The sequence below is a fragment of the Octopus bimaculoides genome, chromosome 20, assembly GCF_046866305.1.
Source record: "Octopus bimaculoides isolate indiv1 chromosome 20, ASM4686630v1, whole genome shotgun sequence".
Classification (NCBI taxonomy): Eukaryota; Metazoa; Mollusca; class Cephalopoda; order Octopoda; family Octopodidae; genus Octopus; species Octopus bimaculoides.
In genome coordinates this window covers 29,928,214-29,949,783 of record NC_142947.1, presented here as the reverse complement: position 1 = coordinate 29,949,783, position 21,570 = coordinate 29,928,214, and the positions used below count along the sequence as shown (strand labels likewise).

General features: G+C 38.0%; 1 protein-coding gene across 4 annotated transcripts in view; it reads left to right on the top strand.

Moving 5' to 3' along the window:
- LOC106878426 (uncharacterized) overlaps positions 1 to 21,570 on the top strand; it is a 61,216-nt gene that overhangs the window by 6,646 nt on the left and 33,000 nt on the right. For 3 of the 4 annotated variants that reach the window (XM_014927634.3, XM_089338301.1, XM_089338303.1), the window contains exons 2-3: positions 10,489 to 10,614; positions 16,114 to 16,301. In XM_014927634.3, the coding sequence (XP_014783120.1) occupies positions 10,494 to 10,614; positions 16,114 to 16,301 (309 nt within the window). In that variant the 5' untranslated portion in view covers positions 10,489 to 10,493. Of the gene's footprint in view, positions 1 to 7,445; positions 7,506 to 10,488; positions 10,615 to 16,113; positions 16,302 to 21,570 lie in introns of those variants that run through there. The other variant, XM_089338302.1, reaches the window with a different exon arrangement.

The following is a 21,570-nucleotide window of genomic DNA, read 5'->3' as shown; positions in this document are numbered from 1 at the left end:
GTTTAAGAGAAACGTTTTATTGAATGTCAACTTATATGTCTGTGTGTGTGTGTGTGTGTGTGTGTGTGTGTGTGTGCAACATAATAAACACAATGATAGACAGGCCGTCATATAAACTGGATGTATGTGTATAAAAACGTGTATGTGTGTGCGAGAAATACAGAGCATAGAAAAGGATGTCAGAAGAAAGTCCAGACACAAGGATGGGAAATACCAGTTCGTATCCAATGGTACACTGTAGTTGAAGTTCTGTATCAAGGGGTTGTGGCGGCAAAGGCAGAGCCGAAGAGACACATATCGTGAGAAATTGAGGCTTTAATGCTGCGGCCGGTTACTTGGTACAGGAGTTCTTGCAGGTTGTATTCACCGTTAACCATGGTGAAGCATTTCACAAACAGTGTAGAGAAAGCTGTGCGAGCATTGCTGGTTGGTGTGTACTTAGAAAAGTTGGTGTAGATGTTGGCGGTGGCGACGAAGGAGTTTGCAGTAAACAGTTGAAACGAAGTGTTGGATCTCCAATGAAGCTGTGTTGTGTCGTATCGTCGCTGGAACTGGCTGTGTGCTCTGTGGTCAGCGGCTGGACCTCAGAAGGTCTGGAGCTGGACTGAATTTCTTTATTTTCCTAATACAAGGATACATGGAGGGGACAAACAAGGACAGACAAGAACATATATGGGTCAGTCAAGCTTTTACAAATGATTTAGTACGAATGGGTTTATACAAATGTGGATGATATGATATAAGTTAAAAATTTACATGATTCTTTTCAGGTTTTGGGTTAGTGCACTAACCTGCTGGTTGATTTCCTTTTGTAAATCTTTTCCTGTTCTTCTATGCCCGGACCGGCTGTGTTAGCATGGCTTCTTGCATACTCATCTTTCTTACGACTTCCTTCCATCTTTTCGCGAACACTCTTTGCGGCAGGCTCCTCCTCTCCAGATGGATCTTGAAAGTAAGATGGGCGGTGAAATAGTTCACCAGCCCTTGTCTGGAGATGAACTGTCCTGTCACAATCCCTTTCACTCGCGTCTTCCATACCGTTTCTTTCAATATGGTTATTACGCAGAGAAATACTGCCTTCTTTTCTTTGGCGAAAGAGGAAGGTGGTACAATCTTTATCATGGACTCAGTCGAGAGCCGTACTCCTTCTGTATCCGACATCAGCTGTTCAGCATAGGCTATCAACTCCCTCAATTCCTCACAGTGTAGGAAAGCATGCGTAACTGTTTCACTGGCTAGCCTCCACCTCGGACACGCGGGGGAGGTGTCATAACCATGCCTTGATAACCTTTCCCGAACTGGTAAGGCTGATCAGTAGCACAGCCAGGTCAAGGATTTCTGGTAGTTATCCAGAAATCTCGACCCGAAGGTCCTCCCGAACAGGCTGGCTAGCTGCCTCTTGTCGAAACCTAGAGTCTCCCCCAGGACATCGTCAGACTTATGCTCTACCAACCCGCTATAAATATCCGCTGTGGTAACCCTGTTGTCAGCATTGCTCACCCGGGAGAAGAGGGAAAGTGCTTGTTTGCACTCCTCTTGCCACTCCCATGTCTTGGATCTCCGCCTGATCCATGCTCCTAAGTCCACAAGGGACTCACACTTTGGAAAGACCTGCTTGGTAAGTGTTGACCACACCTGCTCACCATCCAGGTGGCACCGAAGATGTCTCAGCCCCAGCGCATGCTTGCGCATCATCAGCCAGGGCATCCCTAGCCCACCCTTTAACGGTTTCTGGCAATAGATGGAGCACCTCACAAGTGGAGTTTTCTTTCCCCACAAAAAGTGGAAAAGGATCCGCTCCAGCTTGTTCAGCCACAAACTGGGGCAAGGCATGACGGTTAGGCGGTAGGTTATCACCGATGCTATGAACAACTGCACAACCTCCGCCCTTCCCAACAAGGATAACCTCCTCCCAGACCACTTCTGGGCTATGGCTGTCACCTTGCTCGCCACCTCACTCCAGTTCATCTCCACCTGGAGGTCCGATCCAAACCAGACCCCAAGCATTTTAACCAGGCCCTCCGTCCAGTGCCCAACGACGCTCTCGGGAGGCACCAACTTGTCCCACCAGGTGCCGACTTGCAAGCCGACTCATTTTTCCTGGTTAATTTTAGCTCCTGTCACCGTCTCGTATCCTTTGATGGCGTCTTTTACCTGAGGTAGATGCCCTTCATCAGACACAGTGATGGTGATGTCATCCGCATATGCCGTTACATTTCTCCCATAACAAAGATCATGTGGGTCCACCCCCGTGTCCCTCAACCTCCGCAGCAATGGCTCGGTAAGCCTCACAATCCAATAAAGTCTTGTTCAGCTTCCAGTAGCTAGATCCCTGTCTATGCATCTTATCTATATTCACCCTACACGTCACTAATTTGTGATCTGTGTAGGGTACGTAGGTAAACTGTGGACAACTAAAGCTATGCCTGTCTCTAGTACTTACGACTATCCAGTCTATATAAGACCTGATCGATCCATCGTTTCTTGCCCAAGTCCACACTGGAACTTTCGGATGATCAAGTCTATATCGATTTGCCAGCCTGAAACGCTTCAGCAGATTGATGAGGCATGAGTTCCCCTTTCTATCCTTCGAGTCCACGCTATCCAGGCGTGCATCCAGTATAGCGTTAAAGTTACCTTGTACAACTACTGTCCTTGATGTCACCAGGAAATTCTCCAGGCGTCGAAAGAAGTCAACCCGTTTGTCTGCATTACCAGGTGCGTAGATGCCAACCAGCCTGAAGGCCTTACCACTGTATGTCAGATCCAGAACGACCAACTCTCCTTCTGGGTCCACGAAGATTGTACGTGTCTGCATGACCAGGCTTTTTCGGATCAAGACAGCCACCCCTCTGCTCCATCCCTCTCGGCTAGGAGAAATTATTTTCTCGTAGTCATTCAGAAGAGCCGAGAAGGCCTGCAGCTTGCCCAGCTTGGTCTCTGTAATAACCATCACATCTATACCATGTGACCCGAGGTCGTCAAGAAGGCGCGCCTGCTTCCTCTTCAAGCTCAGGCCACGAACATTCAAACATGCAATGTTTAACATGGCCATTCCAAGTCATAGAAGAAAAGAAAGCCACTTAACATTTTATCTTTCTAGGGGAATGGTTCTCAAGACATTTGAGACCATTCCCCTACTTTCGTCCTTTTCATCCAGAAAGGGTTCAACCGGCGGGTCAAATACTTTTTTGAGGTTCTTAAGGATACAAATGTCTTTGGGGTGGAGTTTGGATACATCATAGTAAAGTGTTCTAGCAATATTTGCTATGATTATCGGGCTCTGTTTATAGTCGTTTCTATATACAGATGAATCTAGATGGGGTCTGTCTAATGGCCCCATCTAGATAGATGTTTTTGGATTTGTAAGCAACCGTTACTAAGTCTTTTGGTTTAGGAATACTTATAGGTATGTCTATGAACGACATTTTCTTTTCCTTCTTTTTCTTTTCTATTTTTCCAGGCTTTGGGACCTTAGTCTTCGGGACCTGTTCCTTATTCGGGGAGTCCATTTTTTTTTTGTCTTTTCCTCGAACATACTTGATAGCCATCTGTGGGTTCTTGCTTTTCTTCCTCACTGTCTGTGATGAATTCCTGAGAGTGACTGCCTCTTGGTTGGATGAACTCCTGCTAACGGCCTCCATGGCCAGGAGTTCACCCTCTTTGGTGGATGTATTCTTGGTTACGGCCTCCATGGCTGGGAGTGCACCTTCTTTCGTTCCTGCAGGGGTTATACTTGTCTCTCTGGCTGCGGGTGCAACCTTTTTTACTTGTAAGTTTTTCTTTGGTTTTTTGGTTGTCAATTTTCCCTCTTGGGGGGTCATCTTCCTTGGAGCGGGGGGGGGGGGTAGAGGTAGACTGGTCTACTTTTTTGTTGTCTGGACACTTTTCTTTTATGTGGCCTTATTTTTACCGCACTTGAAACAGCGTGGCCTTCTGCCTTCCACATGTATAGGAATACTCATCTCCATAACTATTGTTTTGGGCAGTTCTTCTAAATCATTAGTCGTGGCTTGGGCCAGAATCTCGAGTGTCTGGCCCCACCAATTTTGAGGTCCGTCTCTTGTAATCTGTATGATTTTTATTTTATCTTCTCTTTTGAAAAGCAGGGTGGCCATGATCCAGCCTACCTCTGGGGGGATATTTTTAATCTTTATCCGAGATGTCCTACGTCCCAGATATAAAGGTAATAGAAGAATATTGCCACTTTGTAAGGTTCGAGTCAAATACTCCTTTGCCAGCTCTGTCGACTTGAACCTTGCTTCTATCGTGGCAAATTTCGTTCCTCTCGTTAAATATTTAATTTCACGGATAGTAGCGCCGAGATACTTCTCTATAGAGCTCTCCTCCAAGTGTTCAAATCTCTTGGATTCCATGTTTTAAGTTTTGTATACAATTGTTTTTTTGTAGTTCACTTGGTGGCGTAATTTTCGACTCACCATTCTTTTCAGAGATCATGCCAAAAAAAAAGCTTGAATCTCTTCAACTTTTAAATTAATTTGTTCACGGCCGCCAATGGCCGCCGCAAAATTCAGCGGGGACCTTTCTTCCATAGAAGACATTTTCACAATTTTTAAACAATTCCATATAACGGAGCAAAAAATAACAATTTCCAAAATGGAAAAACAGTTCAATATTTCACAATAAACAAAGAATTCCTTCCTCCAAAGGCGGAGGGTCACAGTTCACAAAATGATACCACTAAATATAACAGTGCTTCCATTACGGGAAACCAACAAACACAATAACAGAAATAGCAAGATTTAAGCACTACAACTGACCTTACGGCGAAAGCAATCAAGAACCAAACAGAAGAAAAGTCTGGAGCCAGACTGACAACTGGGAAGGTGGAACAGCCAGCTATTTATAAGATACCATTGACTCAAACAGGGGTTCAGAAAGACTGTCCCACGCGACCTTATCTGAAGGCTGCGATTGGTTGGGTTGCACCCTGGCACAAGATAGAACAAGAGACAAAAATACGCCAATACCAACCAATCAGAGTGGTGGACACAACACGGTCCAAAGATGCGACCGAAGGCTAGCTGTTAACCACTACATCCGCACTCATGTATTTATAACAAAGAGAGAAGTATGCTACAGACTCGTATTTAAATGATAGTTGCCTTTTAATTAATCATTTGAGAGCTCAATTAGTCAACACCAGCATAGTATAGCAATAATGAGACAAGCCAACAAAAGAGCTTCGATGTCCTCTTTCTCAACACGCTAGAAATAGCAACCAAATCCCCATCAAATCACAAACCACCCTCTTAGAAAAGAAAGCATTGAGTAATACGGCCTTGCGTTGCCTGCATATTAGAAAAAAAGATAGGTTGGTCAAGGCTAGAATGTATTTTAATATGTGTGCTTGTTCAGGGCTAACCTGGAGCTAAATAACAAACATGGGAGCTTCTTGAATTACAACAAATAGCAGCTAAATCTACTTCAAATCCACCCTACCATAGCAAAAACAAGAAGGCCACTTTGGATAATTAGGTGCAGGATGCACTGTACTAAAAACAAAAGAAATTCCTCTCAAAAAATCCCCAAATAATAAAAAAAAACCCAAATAGGATGATTTGTTTGACTTCCGTTTTTTTTTTTCACTCCTAGTTGGCTAAGTTTGGATGCAGAATAATTTTGAGACAGGATTTTATAGTCAGTGCAACCAGTCATAATGTCAACAAGGAATGTAAACATCAGTACCACATTGTTCAAACAATGATGAATATGGAATATACAAACATTGGCACACATTCATAAACATGCACGTATATACATACATATATATCAGTGTACATGTGTGTGTGTGTATATACATATATAAAAATATATATGTGTGTGTGTGTGTTGGTGTTTATTTGTATATGTGGATGCACTTGGATATATGTGTGGGTTTGTGTGCGGAAGTATCGGTGTGTATGGCTAGAGATATGTGTTTCGCCTGTGCTTTCAGTTTTTTTTCTCATTTTAACTTTATTTGTATAATTGTATATAGAGTAGAATTACCCTGTCCAACCTCTAATTATTTTACCACTAATGTGTGTGTGAATATTTATCCAGGTATATATATGGGTGTATATATGTGCATATATATATATATATATATATATGTACACACACACATACATGTGTGTGTGTATGTTTATGTATGTACTTGAATGTGTGTATGTATGTATGCTTGTATATGTGTATGAACATATATGCGTATCTGTATGGATGTATTGATATAGCTATATGATCCTGTGGGTGTCTCTCTGTGGAGTGTATGGATTTATATATATATGTGTGTGTGTGTGTGTGTATGTGTGTATGCGAGTATACATGCACATATATATATATATATATATACACACACACACACACATATATATATATACACACACACACACACACACACGTTGTGTGCATACATATATACATGTATGTGTGTGTCTCCATGTGGGCGGGTGTGTCTGTGTCCCCCTAAGTATATATGCGCGTGCATGCATGTGTGTGTGTGTGTTTATCTATGTGTGCATTTCTGTATGTATGTTGTCTTTTACTATTACTACTTGTACCTCTTTCTCAGTGCCAAAACACTCTAAGGTCATAAATTTTAGGTCTCCCCACAACAGACACCTTTAACATCCTCATCCTTTGATTCCTGCCCAATTGTCTAGTTATCTATTTAATAGATTTTTTCACTTTAAGTTGTTGCAGACTAATGTCGCCTTGGCTCTGCTAGTACTGGCTGACATACCACCAGCTTTTTCTGCTCCTTTTTCTTCTTCCTCTACTTCTTCCTTTCCTTTCCTTCTCATTCTTCTCTTTCACCTTCTTCTATTTCTTCTCTTCCTATTTTTATATATCCACCTTCTTGGATTCCCCACCACCACCACATAATTTCTTCCCTATAGACCCATCCTGAATACACATTTAATTTTTTGGATCTATTCCATCTCAATCACAGAATTTTTAATTAATTTTTTTAGACTAAACAGTTTGAAACTTTGAATACTGGTAGAATTTCTCATGTAGAACACGGTTTACTCTGAATGTTTTTGACAATCTCCTATTTCAGAAGTTATTTTGTGTTGCTGTATTTGGGTAATTTCAGCCATTCAATGACGTGTATTCTGTTGAAGAAAGCTACTGCTGTTTGCGATAATAATCGAAGAGGAACAACTTCTGGGTCATCTCTACTAAATGTCACTACTCTGTTCTATTCATTACCTTTATCCTTCCTTCCTTTCTCGTCAGCATCATGCATTCCTTACTCTTTCCCTCCCTTATACACTATCAACTAGCAACCAGTGAATGAACTTATCACTGCCACTACAATTACTGTATTTTCTGGTGTATAAGCCGCTATTTGTTTTGTTTTACCTTCATATTTCGATAATGTTATTTTTAATCTAATAAAGACTTTTATGTTTATTTCTCTATTGCCCACAGGGGTCTAAACACAGAGGGGACAAACAAGGAGAGACAAAGGGATTAAGTCAATTACATCGACCCCAGTGCGTAACTTGTACTTATTTAATCGACCCCAGTGCATAACTGGTACTTATTTAATCGGTCCCAGTGTATAATTGGTTCTTATTTAATCGACCCCAGTGTGTAACTTGTACTTATTTAATCGACCCTGAAAGGATGAAAGGCAAAGTCGACCTTGGCGGAATTTGAACTCGGAATGTAATGGCAGACGAAATACCGCTAAGCATTTCGCCTGGCATGCTAACATTTCTGCCAGCTTGCTGCCTTAATAAAGACTTTTATATTGACGAAATGTGTTTGTTGTTGATTATAGTAAGATAAAATCATGATAATAACAATATATCTCATAGTTGTAAAATAAAGCATTTTGAAACTACATAAATGTCAACAACAAAAAAGCTAACTGTGGACTGTTTGCTCTATGGTGTTGATTCTTCGAACAGTGTGGTGACAGGTAGTAGAGATGACCCAGAAGTTGTTCCTTTTCAATTACTATCGCAAACAGCAGTAGCTTTCTTCAACCGAATACACATCGTTGATTGGTTGAAATTACCCAAATACGACAACTTTAACACAAAATAACTTCTAAAATAGGAAATTTTGTCAAAAACGTTCAGAGTAAACTGTGTTCTGCATGAGAAATTCTACCACTATTCAAAGTTCCAAAATTTTCTTTGTCTTCTTCTTTTCATTGGTATATATTTATATACACCCACACATGCAACAAATTTGTCATATTAACAAAACACACATACTCTGTATGTGCAACTTATAAGGTTTATATCTTTTATCTTTTTACTTGCTTCAGTCGTTAGACTGTGGCCATGCTGGGGCACTGCCTTGCAAGATTTTTTTCTTTAGTTGAATGAACCGACCCCAGTACACTTTTTTATTAAGGCTGGTACTTATTCTATCAAGCTCTTTTGTCAAACTGCTAAGTTATGGAGATGTAAACATACCAACAACAGTTGTCAAGTGGTGGTGCGGGACAAAGACACATACATATAGATACATACATATGTGTTTATGTATGTATGTATATATATATATGTGTGTGTATATACATATATATATATATATATATATATATATATATATATATATATATATATATATATATATATATACACACACACACACACACACACACACACACACACACACACACACACACACACACACACACACACACACACACACACACACACATACATACATACACAAACACAATGAGTTTCTTTCATTTTATGTCTACCAAAACCACTCGCAAGGTTTTGGTCAACTGGAGGCTATAGTAGAAGACACTTGCCCAAAGTGCCATGCAGTAGGATTGAACCTGGAACCATGTGGTTGGGAAGCAGAATTCTTACCACACAGCCATGTCTGTGCCTATATATATGTATATGAGAAATTTGAAAAGACAACACGAAATTGGTTATTTCTCCAAATACAATGTTTATATACCAAAAAAATTTTATAACATTTTTCTGACATAATTTAAATATATACTTTAACCATGTAACACAAGCCTTCTGTAGTTTTTTTCACTCTTATTATCTTTTATATATATATATATATGTGTGTGTGTGTGTGTGTATGTATGTATGTATATGCATGCATGCACATCTATGTGTATATATATATACAAATAGGCTTCCTGCATTTCTGTCTATGAAATTACTTCACATGATATCAGTTGATCTGGCTCTATAGTAGCAGTGTGTTGCATCACATTTACTTGTGGTGCCACACTGTACGGCTGAACATGAAATCACATGGTTACAAAACGAGCTTCTTCACCACACAGTCTTGCCTGGTCATAGATTCTTTTGATCATATATGTGCTCAATCAGTGTTTAACTGGGGCAGCATACAATATATAAAGTTCCAGATATTTTACTACCCACCTGCTGGGTGGTTAGTGTTAGGAATGGCATCCAGCCATAAACACTGTGTCAAAACAGGCACAGAAGTTTGGTACAGGCTTCTGCTTGGCCAGCTCCTGTCAAACTGTCCAAGGAGGACATTAAATGATGATGATGATGATCTCCTTCATAATGTGAAACTGAGCTAAAGCAGAAGCTCTTTTGATCTATGGCTTAAGAGACATAAAAACGTTTTGTATATTCCCTTTAATCTATATACAACAACAAAAAGTCTTCTTCAGTACTCTCTTTCATTTATGTAAGAAATTTTGTCCACTCAACATTGACTAATCTGGCTAATTTTTCTGTGGTCAAAAGAGCAGATTCACCAATATTGCATCTGATTAGATCAATTGCTGATACACTATGACAAACTTTTGGTTAGCAAACAATAAAACTTAGTATTAAATGGAGTAAAATTTTCACTTTTGCAATGGCCTCAGTTAACCGAATCAGTGCTTTATAATAATGGTTTCAAATTTTGGCACAAGGCCAGCAAGTTCGAATGAAGCAGTGAGTCGATTACATAGACTCCAGTGCTCAACGGGTACTTATCTTATCGACCCTAAGAAGATGAAAGGCAAAGTTGACTTCAGCTTTTGAACTCAGAACAGAAAACAGACGACATGCTGCTAAGCATTTTGCCCAACATGCTAATGATTCTGCCAGTTTGCTGTCTTCAGTGTTTTTTAATAATGCCAAAAAATAATTAAAAAAATGGAGATTCTTCCCTTGATAAGAACTGAAAGTTTCTCATGTCATGAAACTTGAAATGATGTTTTGTAAAGGAATGGAGTAGTGAATTAACAGCATCTCAAATATTGCTGTAATATAGTTTATATGAATAACTGATTCTAAGAAATTTACATAAAATGTTTATCTGATTAGGAAAGCAGGTAAACTGATTGGTACCACATTTACCTAGAAGCCATACTTACTCTCATTCTGAAAAAAATTCCCAACTAAAAATATTTTTGGCTTTTGTTATTGCAATATGTATAATGTCAGTAATATTATGTACAACATCAAATATTTGTCAATTTTATATGTGACTTTTATTTATTGCTTTTATTTTTTGTAGAACTAATGGAGTCCTCTTCATCATTAACTGACTTTGAAAGTTCTGAGATTTCTTTTGATGAGCTTTCATTGGACAAAGCTATTCTTGTCATCAAACAACAGCGTAATGACATAAATAATCTCAGAGGTAAGTATATAAAACTTATAATAATTTACTACCGTTATTATTATTATTATTATTATCATCATCATCATCATCATCATCATCATCAACAGATTTATCATTGTCATCATTATTATTACATGAAATTTTTTGTTTGCAATAGAAACATACCCATTACTTTCACCAGTTGGCATTTGACATAGTCCATGCTGAACTAAATCATCTTTTGTTTCTAAAAATTTTACTTGGTTCATTTTAGTTGGAATGATCTACCTTGTCCATTTAAAAATTTTAATTTTTGTTTTTTAGATTTTGAACACGTCTTTAGTTAAAAGTTTTTCAAGTCCCTATACTACACACATGAAGCATTGTCATATGCGTAGTTAGTATACAGAATACTTCTTTGAGGTTTTTTTCTTCATTATTGCTACATCTATATTGATAAAAGCGAAATTCTGTCTGTCCATCTGGGACTCCTGTATCTCAGTCTACATTTGCTCTGCACAGATGTATTATTTCATTTTGGAATCAGGATGATCGCAGGATTGAAAGTGTGCTCTTCATTTGGTTCTTGAACATCCAGCATTTGGGTTGCTATTTCTAGCAGGTAAAGCTTGGCTGATTCATGCCATCTTAGTTGGCATTTGTCAGATGATGTCAGAGATGAAGAAGGAAATAAATGACTTTCACTTCATTAATTTTATGTTGAGATAAGAACTTTGGGACAAATTGGCCAACAGTTGGAATTTGACTTGGGACTGGAACAATAGAACGATTGCATTACAGAATTAATTCTTATCTGTCCTTAACATCTGATTAAATACCACCGGGACATATAATCATTATAGATGTATTATAGTCACGTGATGTAACTCTCTTTAGTTTTGGGCCACTGGACCAATTTGCCCTCCACAGGAGCTAGCTTAACAACCTGCATGGAGTGCGACTTTTAAGCTAGTCTATGATAAAAAAAAAATGTTCCTGTTTTTAAGATATCATGTACCTAAAACTATGTATATTATCCAATATTATTGTGGCTTTTTTTTAAAGGCAGTAGGATGTGATTAAAGAGTAATTTGGCTGTTATTTCTATTTTGAGTGGTCATGTAAATGCTCTGATGTTGATTCACCTACAGTATAAACTGTAGATAAGTAAAGTTTTAGTTAATCTGCATTCTCAACAAGGAGACATTTACATTTTATATCATTTCTGTGAATTGAAACAATCAGTAAGATTATATTCTTCTTGATCAATTCGATTGTTATCTTTTATCTTTCATAGATCTTCTACATGATTGCTTTGTTAGTTTACCACTTTGACCATCAGTGATTAACATCTTTCTCACATACTCATAATCACACACCCATATCATCATTGTCATTAATTTAGCATCCACTTTCCATCCTTGCAGGAATCAAATGAATGCCCTCGCTGTTGCCAACCCTCACCCATATCCAAGCATGTTTTCACAGAATGTTGGAAATGAATGACACTGCTATTATGACAGTCAAACTCCTTTACAGTTATCACACAATGTCAAAACAAGGCAACACAAACATACTCACAACCACCCCTCCACACACACACACACACACACACACACACACACACACACACACAGGTGCAGGTGTGGTTAAGGTGTGAAACCACATTGTTTCATGTTCAGCTTCCATTGTGTTGCAACTGGGGCAAGTATCTTCCACTATAGTCTTGGGTTGACCAAAGCCTTGTAAAGGGAAACTGAAACAAACCCATCGTATACATACATATGTGTGTGTGTGTATTTGTCCCTTTTTCTTGATGTAGTGTGATATTGTAAATTAGTGTAAAAGAGATGGTTGCTAGAGTAAGAACAGATTGGAGAAAGTTCAAGGAATTACTGCTATGGCTGACAACAAATATTTTTTCTCACAGAATGAAGGGCAGATTATATGATGTTTCTGTCAGAAATGCATTGCTGTGTCGTAGTGAGATATGGGCCTTGAATGCAGAGAGGTTGAAAAGACTGGAAAAAAAATGAAGCAAGCATGTGCTGTGGGATGTGCAGTATGTGTGCATGTATGACAAAGTACAAGTATTTTGAGAAAAAAGCTAGGCATAAGAGGAATTAGATGTAGTGTGCAAGAAAGAAGACTGCACTGGCATGGGCATGTGTTGCATATGGATGAGAACAGCTACATAAAGTGCCAATAGCTTAATATAGATGGAACTTGTGAAAGAGGGAAACTCAGTAAAACATGAGATGAAGTAGTAAAGTCTAATCTCAGGGAGTTGAACTATTGGAGGTGATAACAAAAGTGCAAGTTGATTGGCAATATTTAATAGTTTTTAAGAAGACCTGCTCACCTCTGGTATAGCTGTGTTTGTGTGTGTGTGTATAAGTGGCAGTGAATTATTTCCTTTTTGGTTTTTGAATTGCGTCTTGCCACCTTCACTATTTTATATACATATATATATATATATATTTATATAAACATACTATAGAATATAAATAAATATATAAATATATAATAACTATAAATAAACTATAACTAAATATATATATATATATATATATATATACTAGCTGAGGTACCCGGTAATACCCGGGAGTGGAGATATTTCCAGTACCCATTCCAATGCCTAATTTCTCTCAGACGAAAAATGAAATCAAGACATAGGACAGATAATAGAAGGCATAAGCAAATTCATTCACGAAACAATAATACAAATAAATACGTGTGGAATTGAAAAATGACAATCGTTTGGTCAGATGAGTGGAAACATCAAGAAGGGAATTGTAAAGGAGTGCTGTGAAGTAGACATAAAAATATTTTGAGAAAACAGATTTTATACTTACAAAAATGGCTGGAGTGCAGAGGTGACAATGTGGTGGTCATAAGAGTCATTAGATGCTATGAGGAGAGAAAAGAAGCATACAAAAATGACAATTTTCATCATTTTTGGGCAAATTCTCTTGGAACCCGAGAGAAAATTTTTAGTGCACATGTACATAATTTGACGAATGTTTTTCATGGATATAGTTTCACTGATCGTGAGGATCAAATATCGATTGCAACAGTTAGACCCAGTTTAAGCACAGGTGTTAAGAAAATACATGTTACATGATTTAGCACACAATGCTGCAACATTTAGAATCAATAATTGTAAGTGCAGGTGTTAAGAAAATACATGTTACAGCAATCTGAGAATGCTGAAATAATTGATGAACATTTTAACTCCACAACAATTTAGGCCAAATTTTGTTAATCAATTAATTAAAAATCAGTTAATCAAAAGCCTCATGATAGCAAGGGAGAATGGGCACCAGCCAGCCAGCCCAAAGGTTGGGATGGGCTGCACCTGCCTGCCTCAGTTGCTATCGTATTGAGGTAAATCATGGCCATCCCTGTTAACGGGGACAAAACTCAGATTTAAAACACTGGATGATGATGATCTTATGCTTTGCTTGAGTAGCCTAGGTAAAAATTTATTTGTCTCAACCTATCCTTAGCGCATATTCCATCTGCGTATGAAATTTCGAAAAAATTGGTTGAAAACTTTATAAGTTATGGCAGAAAATAACATTCATATGAGAATTTACATTGAAATGTCCTATTGATTTTTAAAAAGTTGATGCTGATTAAAAACTATCAATTTGTTTTCAAATTCCAAGTGTGTAAGTGACCACATGGGCATAAGCCCTACATGTGTCAAGTTTCATTAAGATCGGTTGGATAGTCTCCAGGTGCAATAAACACTGAAAATGTGCAGAAAACAACTTCTGTCACATTCCAGGGAGAAAAACTGGACGTAGCTGATAGCTTCTGATATCTAGGTGACCAAGTTAGTAGTGGGGGAGGGTGTGCTGAAAGTGTAGCTGCTAGAATAAGAATAGACCTTTGCTCTCTGGGCAAAGTTCAGAGAGCTCTTACCTCTGCTGGCGACAAAGGGCCTCTCACTCAGAGTAAAAGGCAGACTGTATGATGCATGTGTATGAACAGCCATGCTATATGGCAGTGAAACATGGGCCGTGACTGCTGAGGAAATGCGTAAGCTTGCAAGGAATGAAGCCAGTATGCTCCGATGGATGAGTAATGTCAGTGTGCATACCTGGCAGGGTGTAAGTATCTTGAGAGAAAAGTTGAACCTAAGAAGCATCAGTTGTGGTGTGCAAGAGAGACGATTGCGCTGGTATGGTCATGTGGCAAGAATGGATGAGGATAGCTGTGTGAAAAAGTGCCACACCCTAGCGATTGAGGGAACCCGTGGAAGAGGCAGGCCCAGGAAGACCTGGGATGAGGTGGTGAAGCACGACCTCCGAACATTAGGGCTCACTGAGGCAATGACTTGTGACCGAGACTTTTGGAAATATGTGGTGCGTGAGAAGACCCGGCAAGCCAAGTGAGACCAAAATCCAAGGCCTTGCCAGGGATGTAGCCAGCCCACTTATGCGTAACTTTCCTTCTTTGGACACTAAACTCCGCTTGCGAAGACCTGTTGAGGCAAGTGAAATCGAAATCAAACTAAATTTGTAGACTGGCACCCATGCCAACGTCTTCATTGAACACTAAACTTGGCTTGCGAAGACCTGTTGGGGCAAGCAAAAGCGAAATCGTGATGGCACCTGTACCAGTAGATCACTAAGAGCACCGTCCGAGCGTGATCGTTGCCAGAGCACCAGCTGCCTGACTTCCATGCCAGGGGCACGTAAATAGCACCATTTGAGCTTGATTGTTACCAACGTCGCCTTCCTGGCACTTGTGTCAGTGGCACGTGAAAAGACATTCTAGCGAGTTCGTTGCCAGTACTGCTGGACTGGCTCCTGTGCAGGTGGCATGTAAAATACACCATTTCGAGCATGGCCGTTGCCAGTACCGCCTGACTGGCCTTCGTGCCAGTGGCGCATAAAAGCACCCACTATACTCTCGGAGTGGTTGGAGTTAGGAAGGGCATCCAGCTGTAGAAACTCTGCAAATCAGATTGGAACCTGGTGTAGCCATCTGGTTTCTTCAGTCCTCAGTCAAATCATCCAACCCATGCTAGTATGGAAAGCGGACGTTAAACGATGATGATGATGACACACATACACACACAGCCACAAACAGACAGAAATTATCATTTATGTGTGTATATATATATATATATATATATATATATATGTAGACATAGAACAACACATTTTACCTTCAGATATCTTTCTTGGTATGGTCTTTGACAATGGAAAATAAGTGCATAGCTTATCTTCCAGTTATGATCATTTTTTTTTTTTTGTCTGTATCTAAGACTATGTATCCAATTTGTCTGGCAGTAGGCTGTAGTTAAATGGCTACTATTTCCAGCAGGTTTACTCATTTCTTGAGTTGCTGCAATTATTTTAAGATGATATTTGAGGAAGATTTGACTGCTATTTTATTGCAGGTGAGGCAACCATGTAGATGTTTTTTTTTTTTTGTTGTTGACTTGAGTCATATGTTTGTCTGTTTATATAACTTATAAATTCTTAAAAAAAATATTTTTACTATTTTTCATCTCTGAAACAGATACACTGGCAACGAACAATGCTAAAATGAAACAACACTGGGATCGCATAAAAGAGTGGAAAGAAAATGTTATAAATGCCAGTGCACATAACAAAACCTGTTTTGAAGAATCACAGAAAACTATCCAAGAATTACAAATGCGGAATACTGAATTAACAAATGAGCTCAAAAGGGAAAGATCTTCACAGGTAAAATAGTTTAAAAAGATATTTATTCATTACAGGGATTTTAAAGTGACTGCTTTCATGTTTTTATTTCTTTGTAACCATGCAAAATAACTTCTTCATACAACTGTCTTGAAGAGTTTTTCACCCTTCAGTTTTTGAAAATCTTTGTAATTCCTTAAGTGTTAAGGAGAACCTTAACACTTAAAAATTATTTTTTTGCATTTTTTGTGAACATCATTAAAGGTTGCAGGTGTGTAATGGTCCAATAACTGGTTCACTGAATTTCTGATGGCAACAGTGACAAATCAGGCAAAGTAAATATCACAAGGTATTTAATTTCAGTGCACAGATGAAATTGATTTCTTGCCAATGTGTATACCTTCTGCCAATATTTGCTAGAGAAAGTTAGCCTCCCCATCATCATCATCATCATCATCATCATCATCATCATCATCATCATCATCATCATCATCATCATCATCATCATCATTTAACGTCCGCTTTCCATGCTAGCATGAGTTGGACGATTTGACTGGGGACTGGCAAACTGGATGGCTACACCAGACTCCAATATGATCTGGTAGAGTTTCTACAGCTGGATGCCCTTCCTAATGCCAACCACTCCAAGAGTGTAGTGGGTGCTTTTTATGTGCCACTGGCACGAGGGCTAGTCCAGCGGTACTGGCAATGGCCACGCTCAAATACTGTTTTTTATGTGCCACCTGTACAGGAGTCACTCTAATGTTTTGTTCACATGCCACCAGCACAAGTGCCAGTAAGGCGAAGCTGGAAACGATCGCGCTCAGATGGTGTTTTTTACGTGCCACATATATTCATAATGAACTTCTGTATAGTTTATGTGAACAAAATTTCACACACAAAGCATTGGTTAACCTGAGGCTATGCTAAAGGACATATCCCCAATGTGATCCTGTACAGCAATATTGAACCTAGAAACATGTGGTTTTGAAACACATTTCTGAACCTTCTGCCAAGCCAGCTCCCGTGAAGCCATCTAATCCATGCCAGCATGGAAAGTTGATGTTAAATGATGACCACTATCCCTATGTCCATTTTCTCTGTCCAGTCCTACATTTCTCATGCTATGGAAGACAATTTGGTTGGATTTTGGGTAGTTAGTCTTTCATCTGCTTAATGCTATAAAAACTGCTGCCTTCTTATGTTTTGTGTTGTGATGGACATTCATTTAGGATCTTACACAGTAGAATATCCTTGTGTTATTTCAATGATCCACTAGATCTAGATCCTTATGTTATTTTTTTTCTCAGGATATTAAAAAACTGTAATCCTTTAAACTATTGCAGTATCTGGTCCTAACTTGAGATTGAAAGGGTGAGATATCTGGCACTATATCATAGCATCCATTTCTAGGGGTGTCTATAAATCTCAATGCTAAAATGTGGTACCAGTCCTTCCATTATCTTCTGTATGTATATATTATTGCATGTTTTCCTTATTCAATCCAAGTATCCCATCTGCTGAATAGACACAATCTCTTTTGTTGTAGGAGCATTAGATTGCTTAATTTCCACAGTTAGTGTGTTGAAGCCATAGTTGGTTCCATACAGCCAAGAACAAATATTTTCTACAAGACCAACATTGTTTCTGATTCTAAATGCTCTCAGAACTTCACCCTGCCAGTCATCTCCATTTTGATTTCATTTTAATAATAAATAAATTAAATAATGTACCATTATTCATTCTGATCGAAGATTACTTACTGGTTGTGACACTAGGTTTGTAATCTCCCTAGGTCATGTGTATCCTGGTTACATTCTATTGGGCAGGTAGTGATAAGTTTGAAACTTTCCAACATAAAATTGCATGCTCTTTTTGCCAACCCACCTGTACATTGCATTGAGAACTTTCTGAACATTTTTGACATCATTGCGACTTTTAGTTGCCTTTGGTATTTTTGTATCATCAGTATAGTTAGTAGAAATGGCTGATCAAAATAATTATTGTAAGATTGTGGAGAATTGGTTCACTTTGTGATGTTTATGTTTGAGTTCAACTCCTGCTCAAACCTAATTTATCTTCCATTCTTTTGAAGGTGATTAAAATAGATACTGGAGGGTAGGGTGAGGGTAGAGTTGATGTAATTGACTAGAGCTTAAAAGCAGTGACCCAGCACAATTACAATCCAATGCATAGTACTAGTAAAAGGAGTTGCACAATATTGGAAGTATTGTCAGCTGGCCCCATAAGATTCACAATACTTATTGTATGCAGATGTCACTATTTGAGGTATATAATTTTAGTCAGATGCTCTTATTGAGAAGTGCAAAAATTGTAAAACACTTGATTAAATGAATGCACAATGAATTCCTTGGTTATATGAAATTTTGTATGGTGGTGACAGGGAGAGAAACATTCCAGCTTTATCAAGATACATGTGACTGTGATGGAAGCTAAAAACTGAAGTGTGAAAGACTGGGATATTGAATGGCCAGTTATTGAGTGCTACCACAGCTTATATAAATGGAAATTCGAGCAATGCCAACTCTATACAGTTGAAGAATATATCTTGATACAGATTATTTGATGTATTAAATTAAAAAAAAAATCTCAGAAATTCTCTTGAAATGCAAACTCAACAATCTTTACCTGGCAAATGGTACCAGTGGGATGAAGGCCAACTGATCAACTGGAAGTATGCAGCACACATTCACTTGAAACACTAAATATTGATTATCAAAGAACCCATAAGCTGTTTTTAATGAAATGCTATCCAAAGAAGATTTGGGTAGCATGAGGAAATAAAATGATTAGGGTAAAGTTAGGTTCAAACAGGGCTAAGCAGGGGCGAAACAACACCAACAATTAAAGCAACCATTCATGAGCAGTATCTGAATGATGTAAATCTCCATTTCAACTCCATGATTACAATTCCTCTTTTGTATTGTAGTGATACAGTAGAAAATTTACTGTTGTACTGATAGCTTTGAACATAACATCAGAAATAATTTTTGAGTAGTTACATGGTACACATTGTTAACAGGAAGAGATAAGTGAAAACCAAAAGAGATTGTTGCAATGATATAAAGACATATAATTTTATCCATCTGTTTTGATTAAACATATATTTAGTTCCATGAAATAAAGTTCCATGTTGAAACCAGAGCATTTGCCAGCTTAAAACAAGGATTGAACTGGCTAGTTTTGTCTTAAAACTTGTCATGGATCACTTACCTCTGCCATCTAAACTACTGCAATAAAGTAATAGAATTATATATAATAAATATAATCAATATGGTGAATGACACAACTCTTGTAATGGTACAAGATGGATGGTCTATCATTAATAACTCCTACATGGATAATGAATAAATATATGAAATTTTAATATCCTTAATAAAAGCTTTTGGCATCTTGGAATGAGAATTGTTTACCTTTGTAAAGAATTGACTGCTATTTGAGTAAGTGTTTAAGACTGTAGAAACTTTTTTGCTGTGTCATCTTTAAGAGATAAAAAATATTTGTGTAGATTGAAATTTGTCAAAGTTGTAATTAGTGTCTTTAAGAAAGCTAGTTGTTTGATCATTGTCTCAAATGTGTCTGGTACAAATATACTGTGTGAGGTAAACTCATTGATCCAAGTTATCTACACCTAAGTATTAGGTATAGGGAATACATTTAAGAAATTAATTAAAAATTCTGATGAAATATCTTACAGACTGAGATGCAAAAATTAGTTAAGGAACTGATTGCTATAAATGCTTTAAAACATGATCGTTGGGGTTATGTTAAAAAAAAGCCATAATGTGTCAACACAAAATGTCATTGGTGGACAGAATTTAATGAAGGTAAGTTTGTATCAGTTGTACACAGTTCTGGGTGTATCGCAATGAAGTTCACATTTTGACTCTTCTGATAATTATTTTTGGGGCTTACTAATACTTTGGCTGACTAATCCTGTACTATTTTGGCTGTAAACTTTTCACTTCATTTCACTGAAATCTGAATTAGTTATCCTTACTAAAGTTGGTGGTGAAATACTGGAAAATGAATCAAGCAAATAATGAATAATAGAGAATATGATGAAACCATTTGATCTTCTGTAGTGTAGTTTAGTTATCAGTCTGTTATAGATATATAAATAGAGGCTACTTCATCTGGTGATGTTAGTTGTTAAAGCTAAATTAGAGGTTAGTTATAAGACCAAGAGTGTAAAATTTGCTATCAAGAAAACTGGTGAAGGTCTGTGTTGGTAACAGTTAGTGAATAGAATTTGGTTTATAGATTTATTGATAACATCCATTACATACACACTTGCATACATTATGGAAAAATATTTTAATCAGTTTCATATTGAATTAGTTGTACTTTGAAATGATATTGTCATATTACAACAGAGACATACTAGTTTCCATTGGTGGAAGTTTAGGTGTGGTTTCAACTTTCTTGGCAGCCATTATTAGAATGCAGAAATGGATATTCTGTTATGTCAGTGAGGGGTTTCAGGCGACTGTGTGTGTATGTCTGAATCCAACCCATGCAACAACCTCTCTAATACTTGTACCATGATCAAATTTACTCAGACCAGGCTTTAGTGAAAGATAGGACATCCTGTTGCCAAAAACATGACATACACAATGACTAAGTTCACTGTTTTTATATTTTCTATCTGTTGTGTTTGTCAGTCTATCCATTGGTCTGGTTGTCTATCTACCTGCCTACTTCTTGCTTTGGCTTTTATAAATGAAGAATAGAAACAAGAACATAAAAAACAAAAAAAAGTTTTGACAAATATTTTCTTATAATTGTGTTTATTTTAGCCTTTTTCTCTGGGTCCTCACACTTCAACATCTGACCCCCAGATTTGCTGTATCCTCTCTCTGTATTTTCTACTGCTACTACTATGTTTTTTTGCACCTCAGAGCCAACTGTCTCATACCACTCTCATTTAACTTACCTTTCCTCCTCTAATAATCCATATTGTGTCCACCTTTCATGCCTTGAACTAATCACTATCGCAGCCTTCTGGAATTCGCTCCATGCACATACTTCTTCCTCAGTCATCTTGAAACTGTTCAAGAAGATAATAATGACCGCATTGATCTCACTGATCTTGAAGAGCCAGCAATGGCCGTTGCTGTAACCCCTGGACCAAATCAAAAGTAATAATAAGAATAGGCAAAAGGCCTGAAATTTTAGGTGATGGGGTTAGTTTATTACATTGGCCCCAGTGCTCAACTGGTACTTACTTTATTGACTCCAAAAGCATGCAAGTCAAAGTCAATTTCAGCAGGATTTGAAATCAAAACAA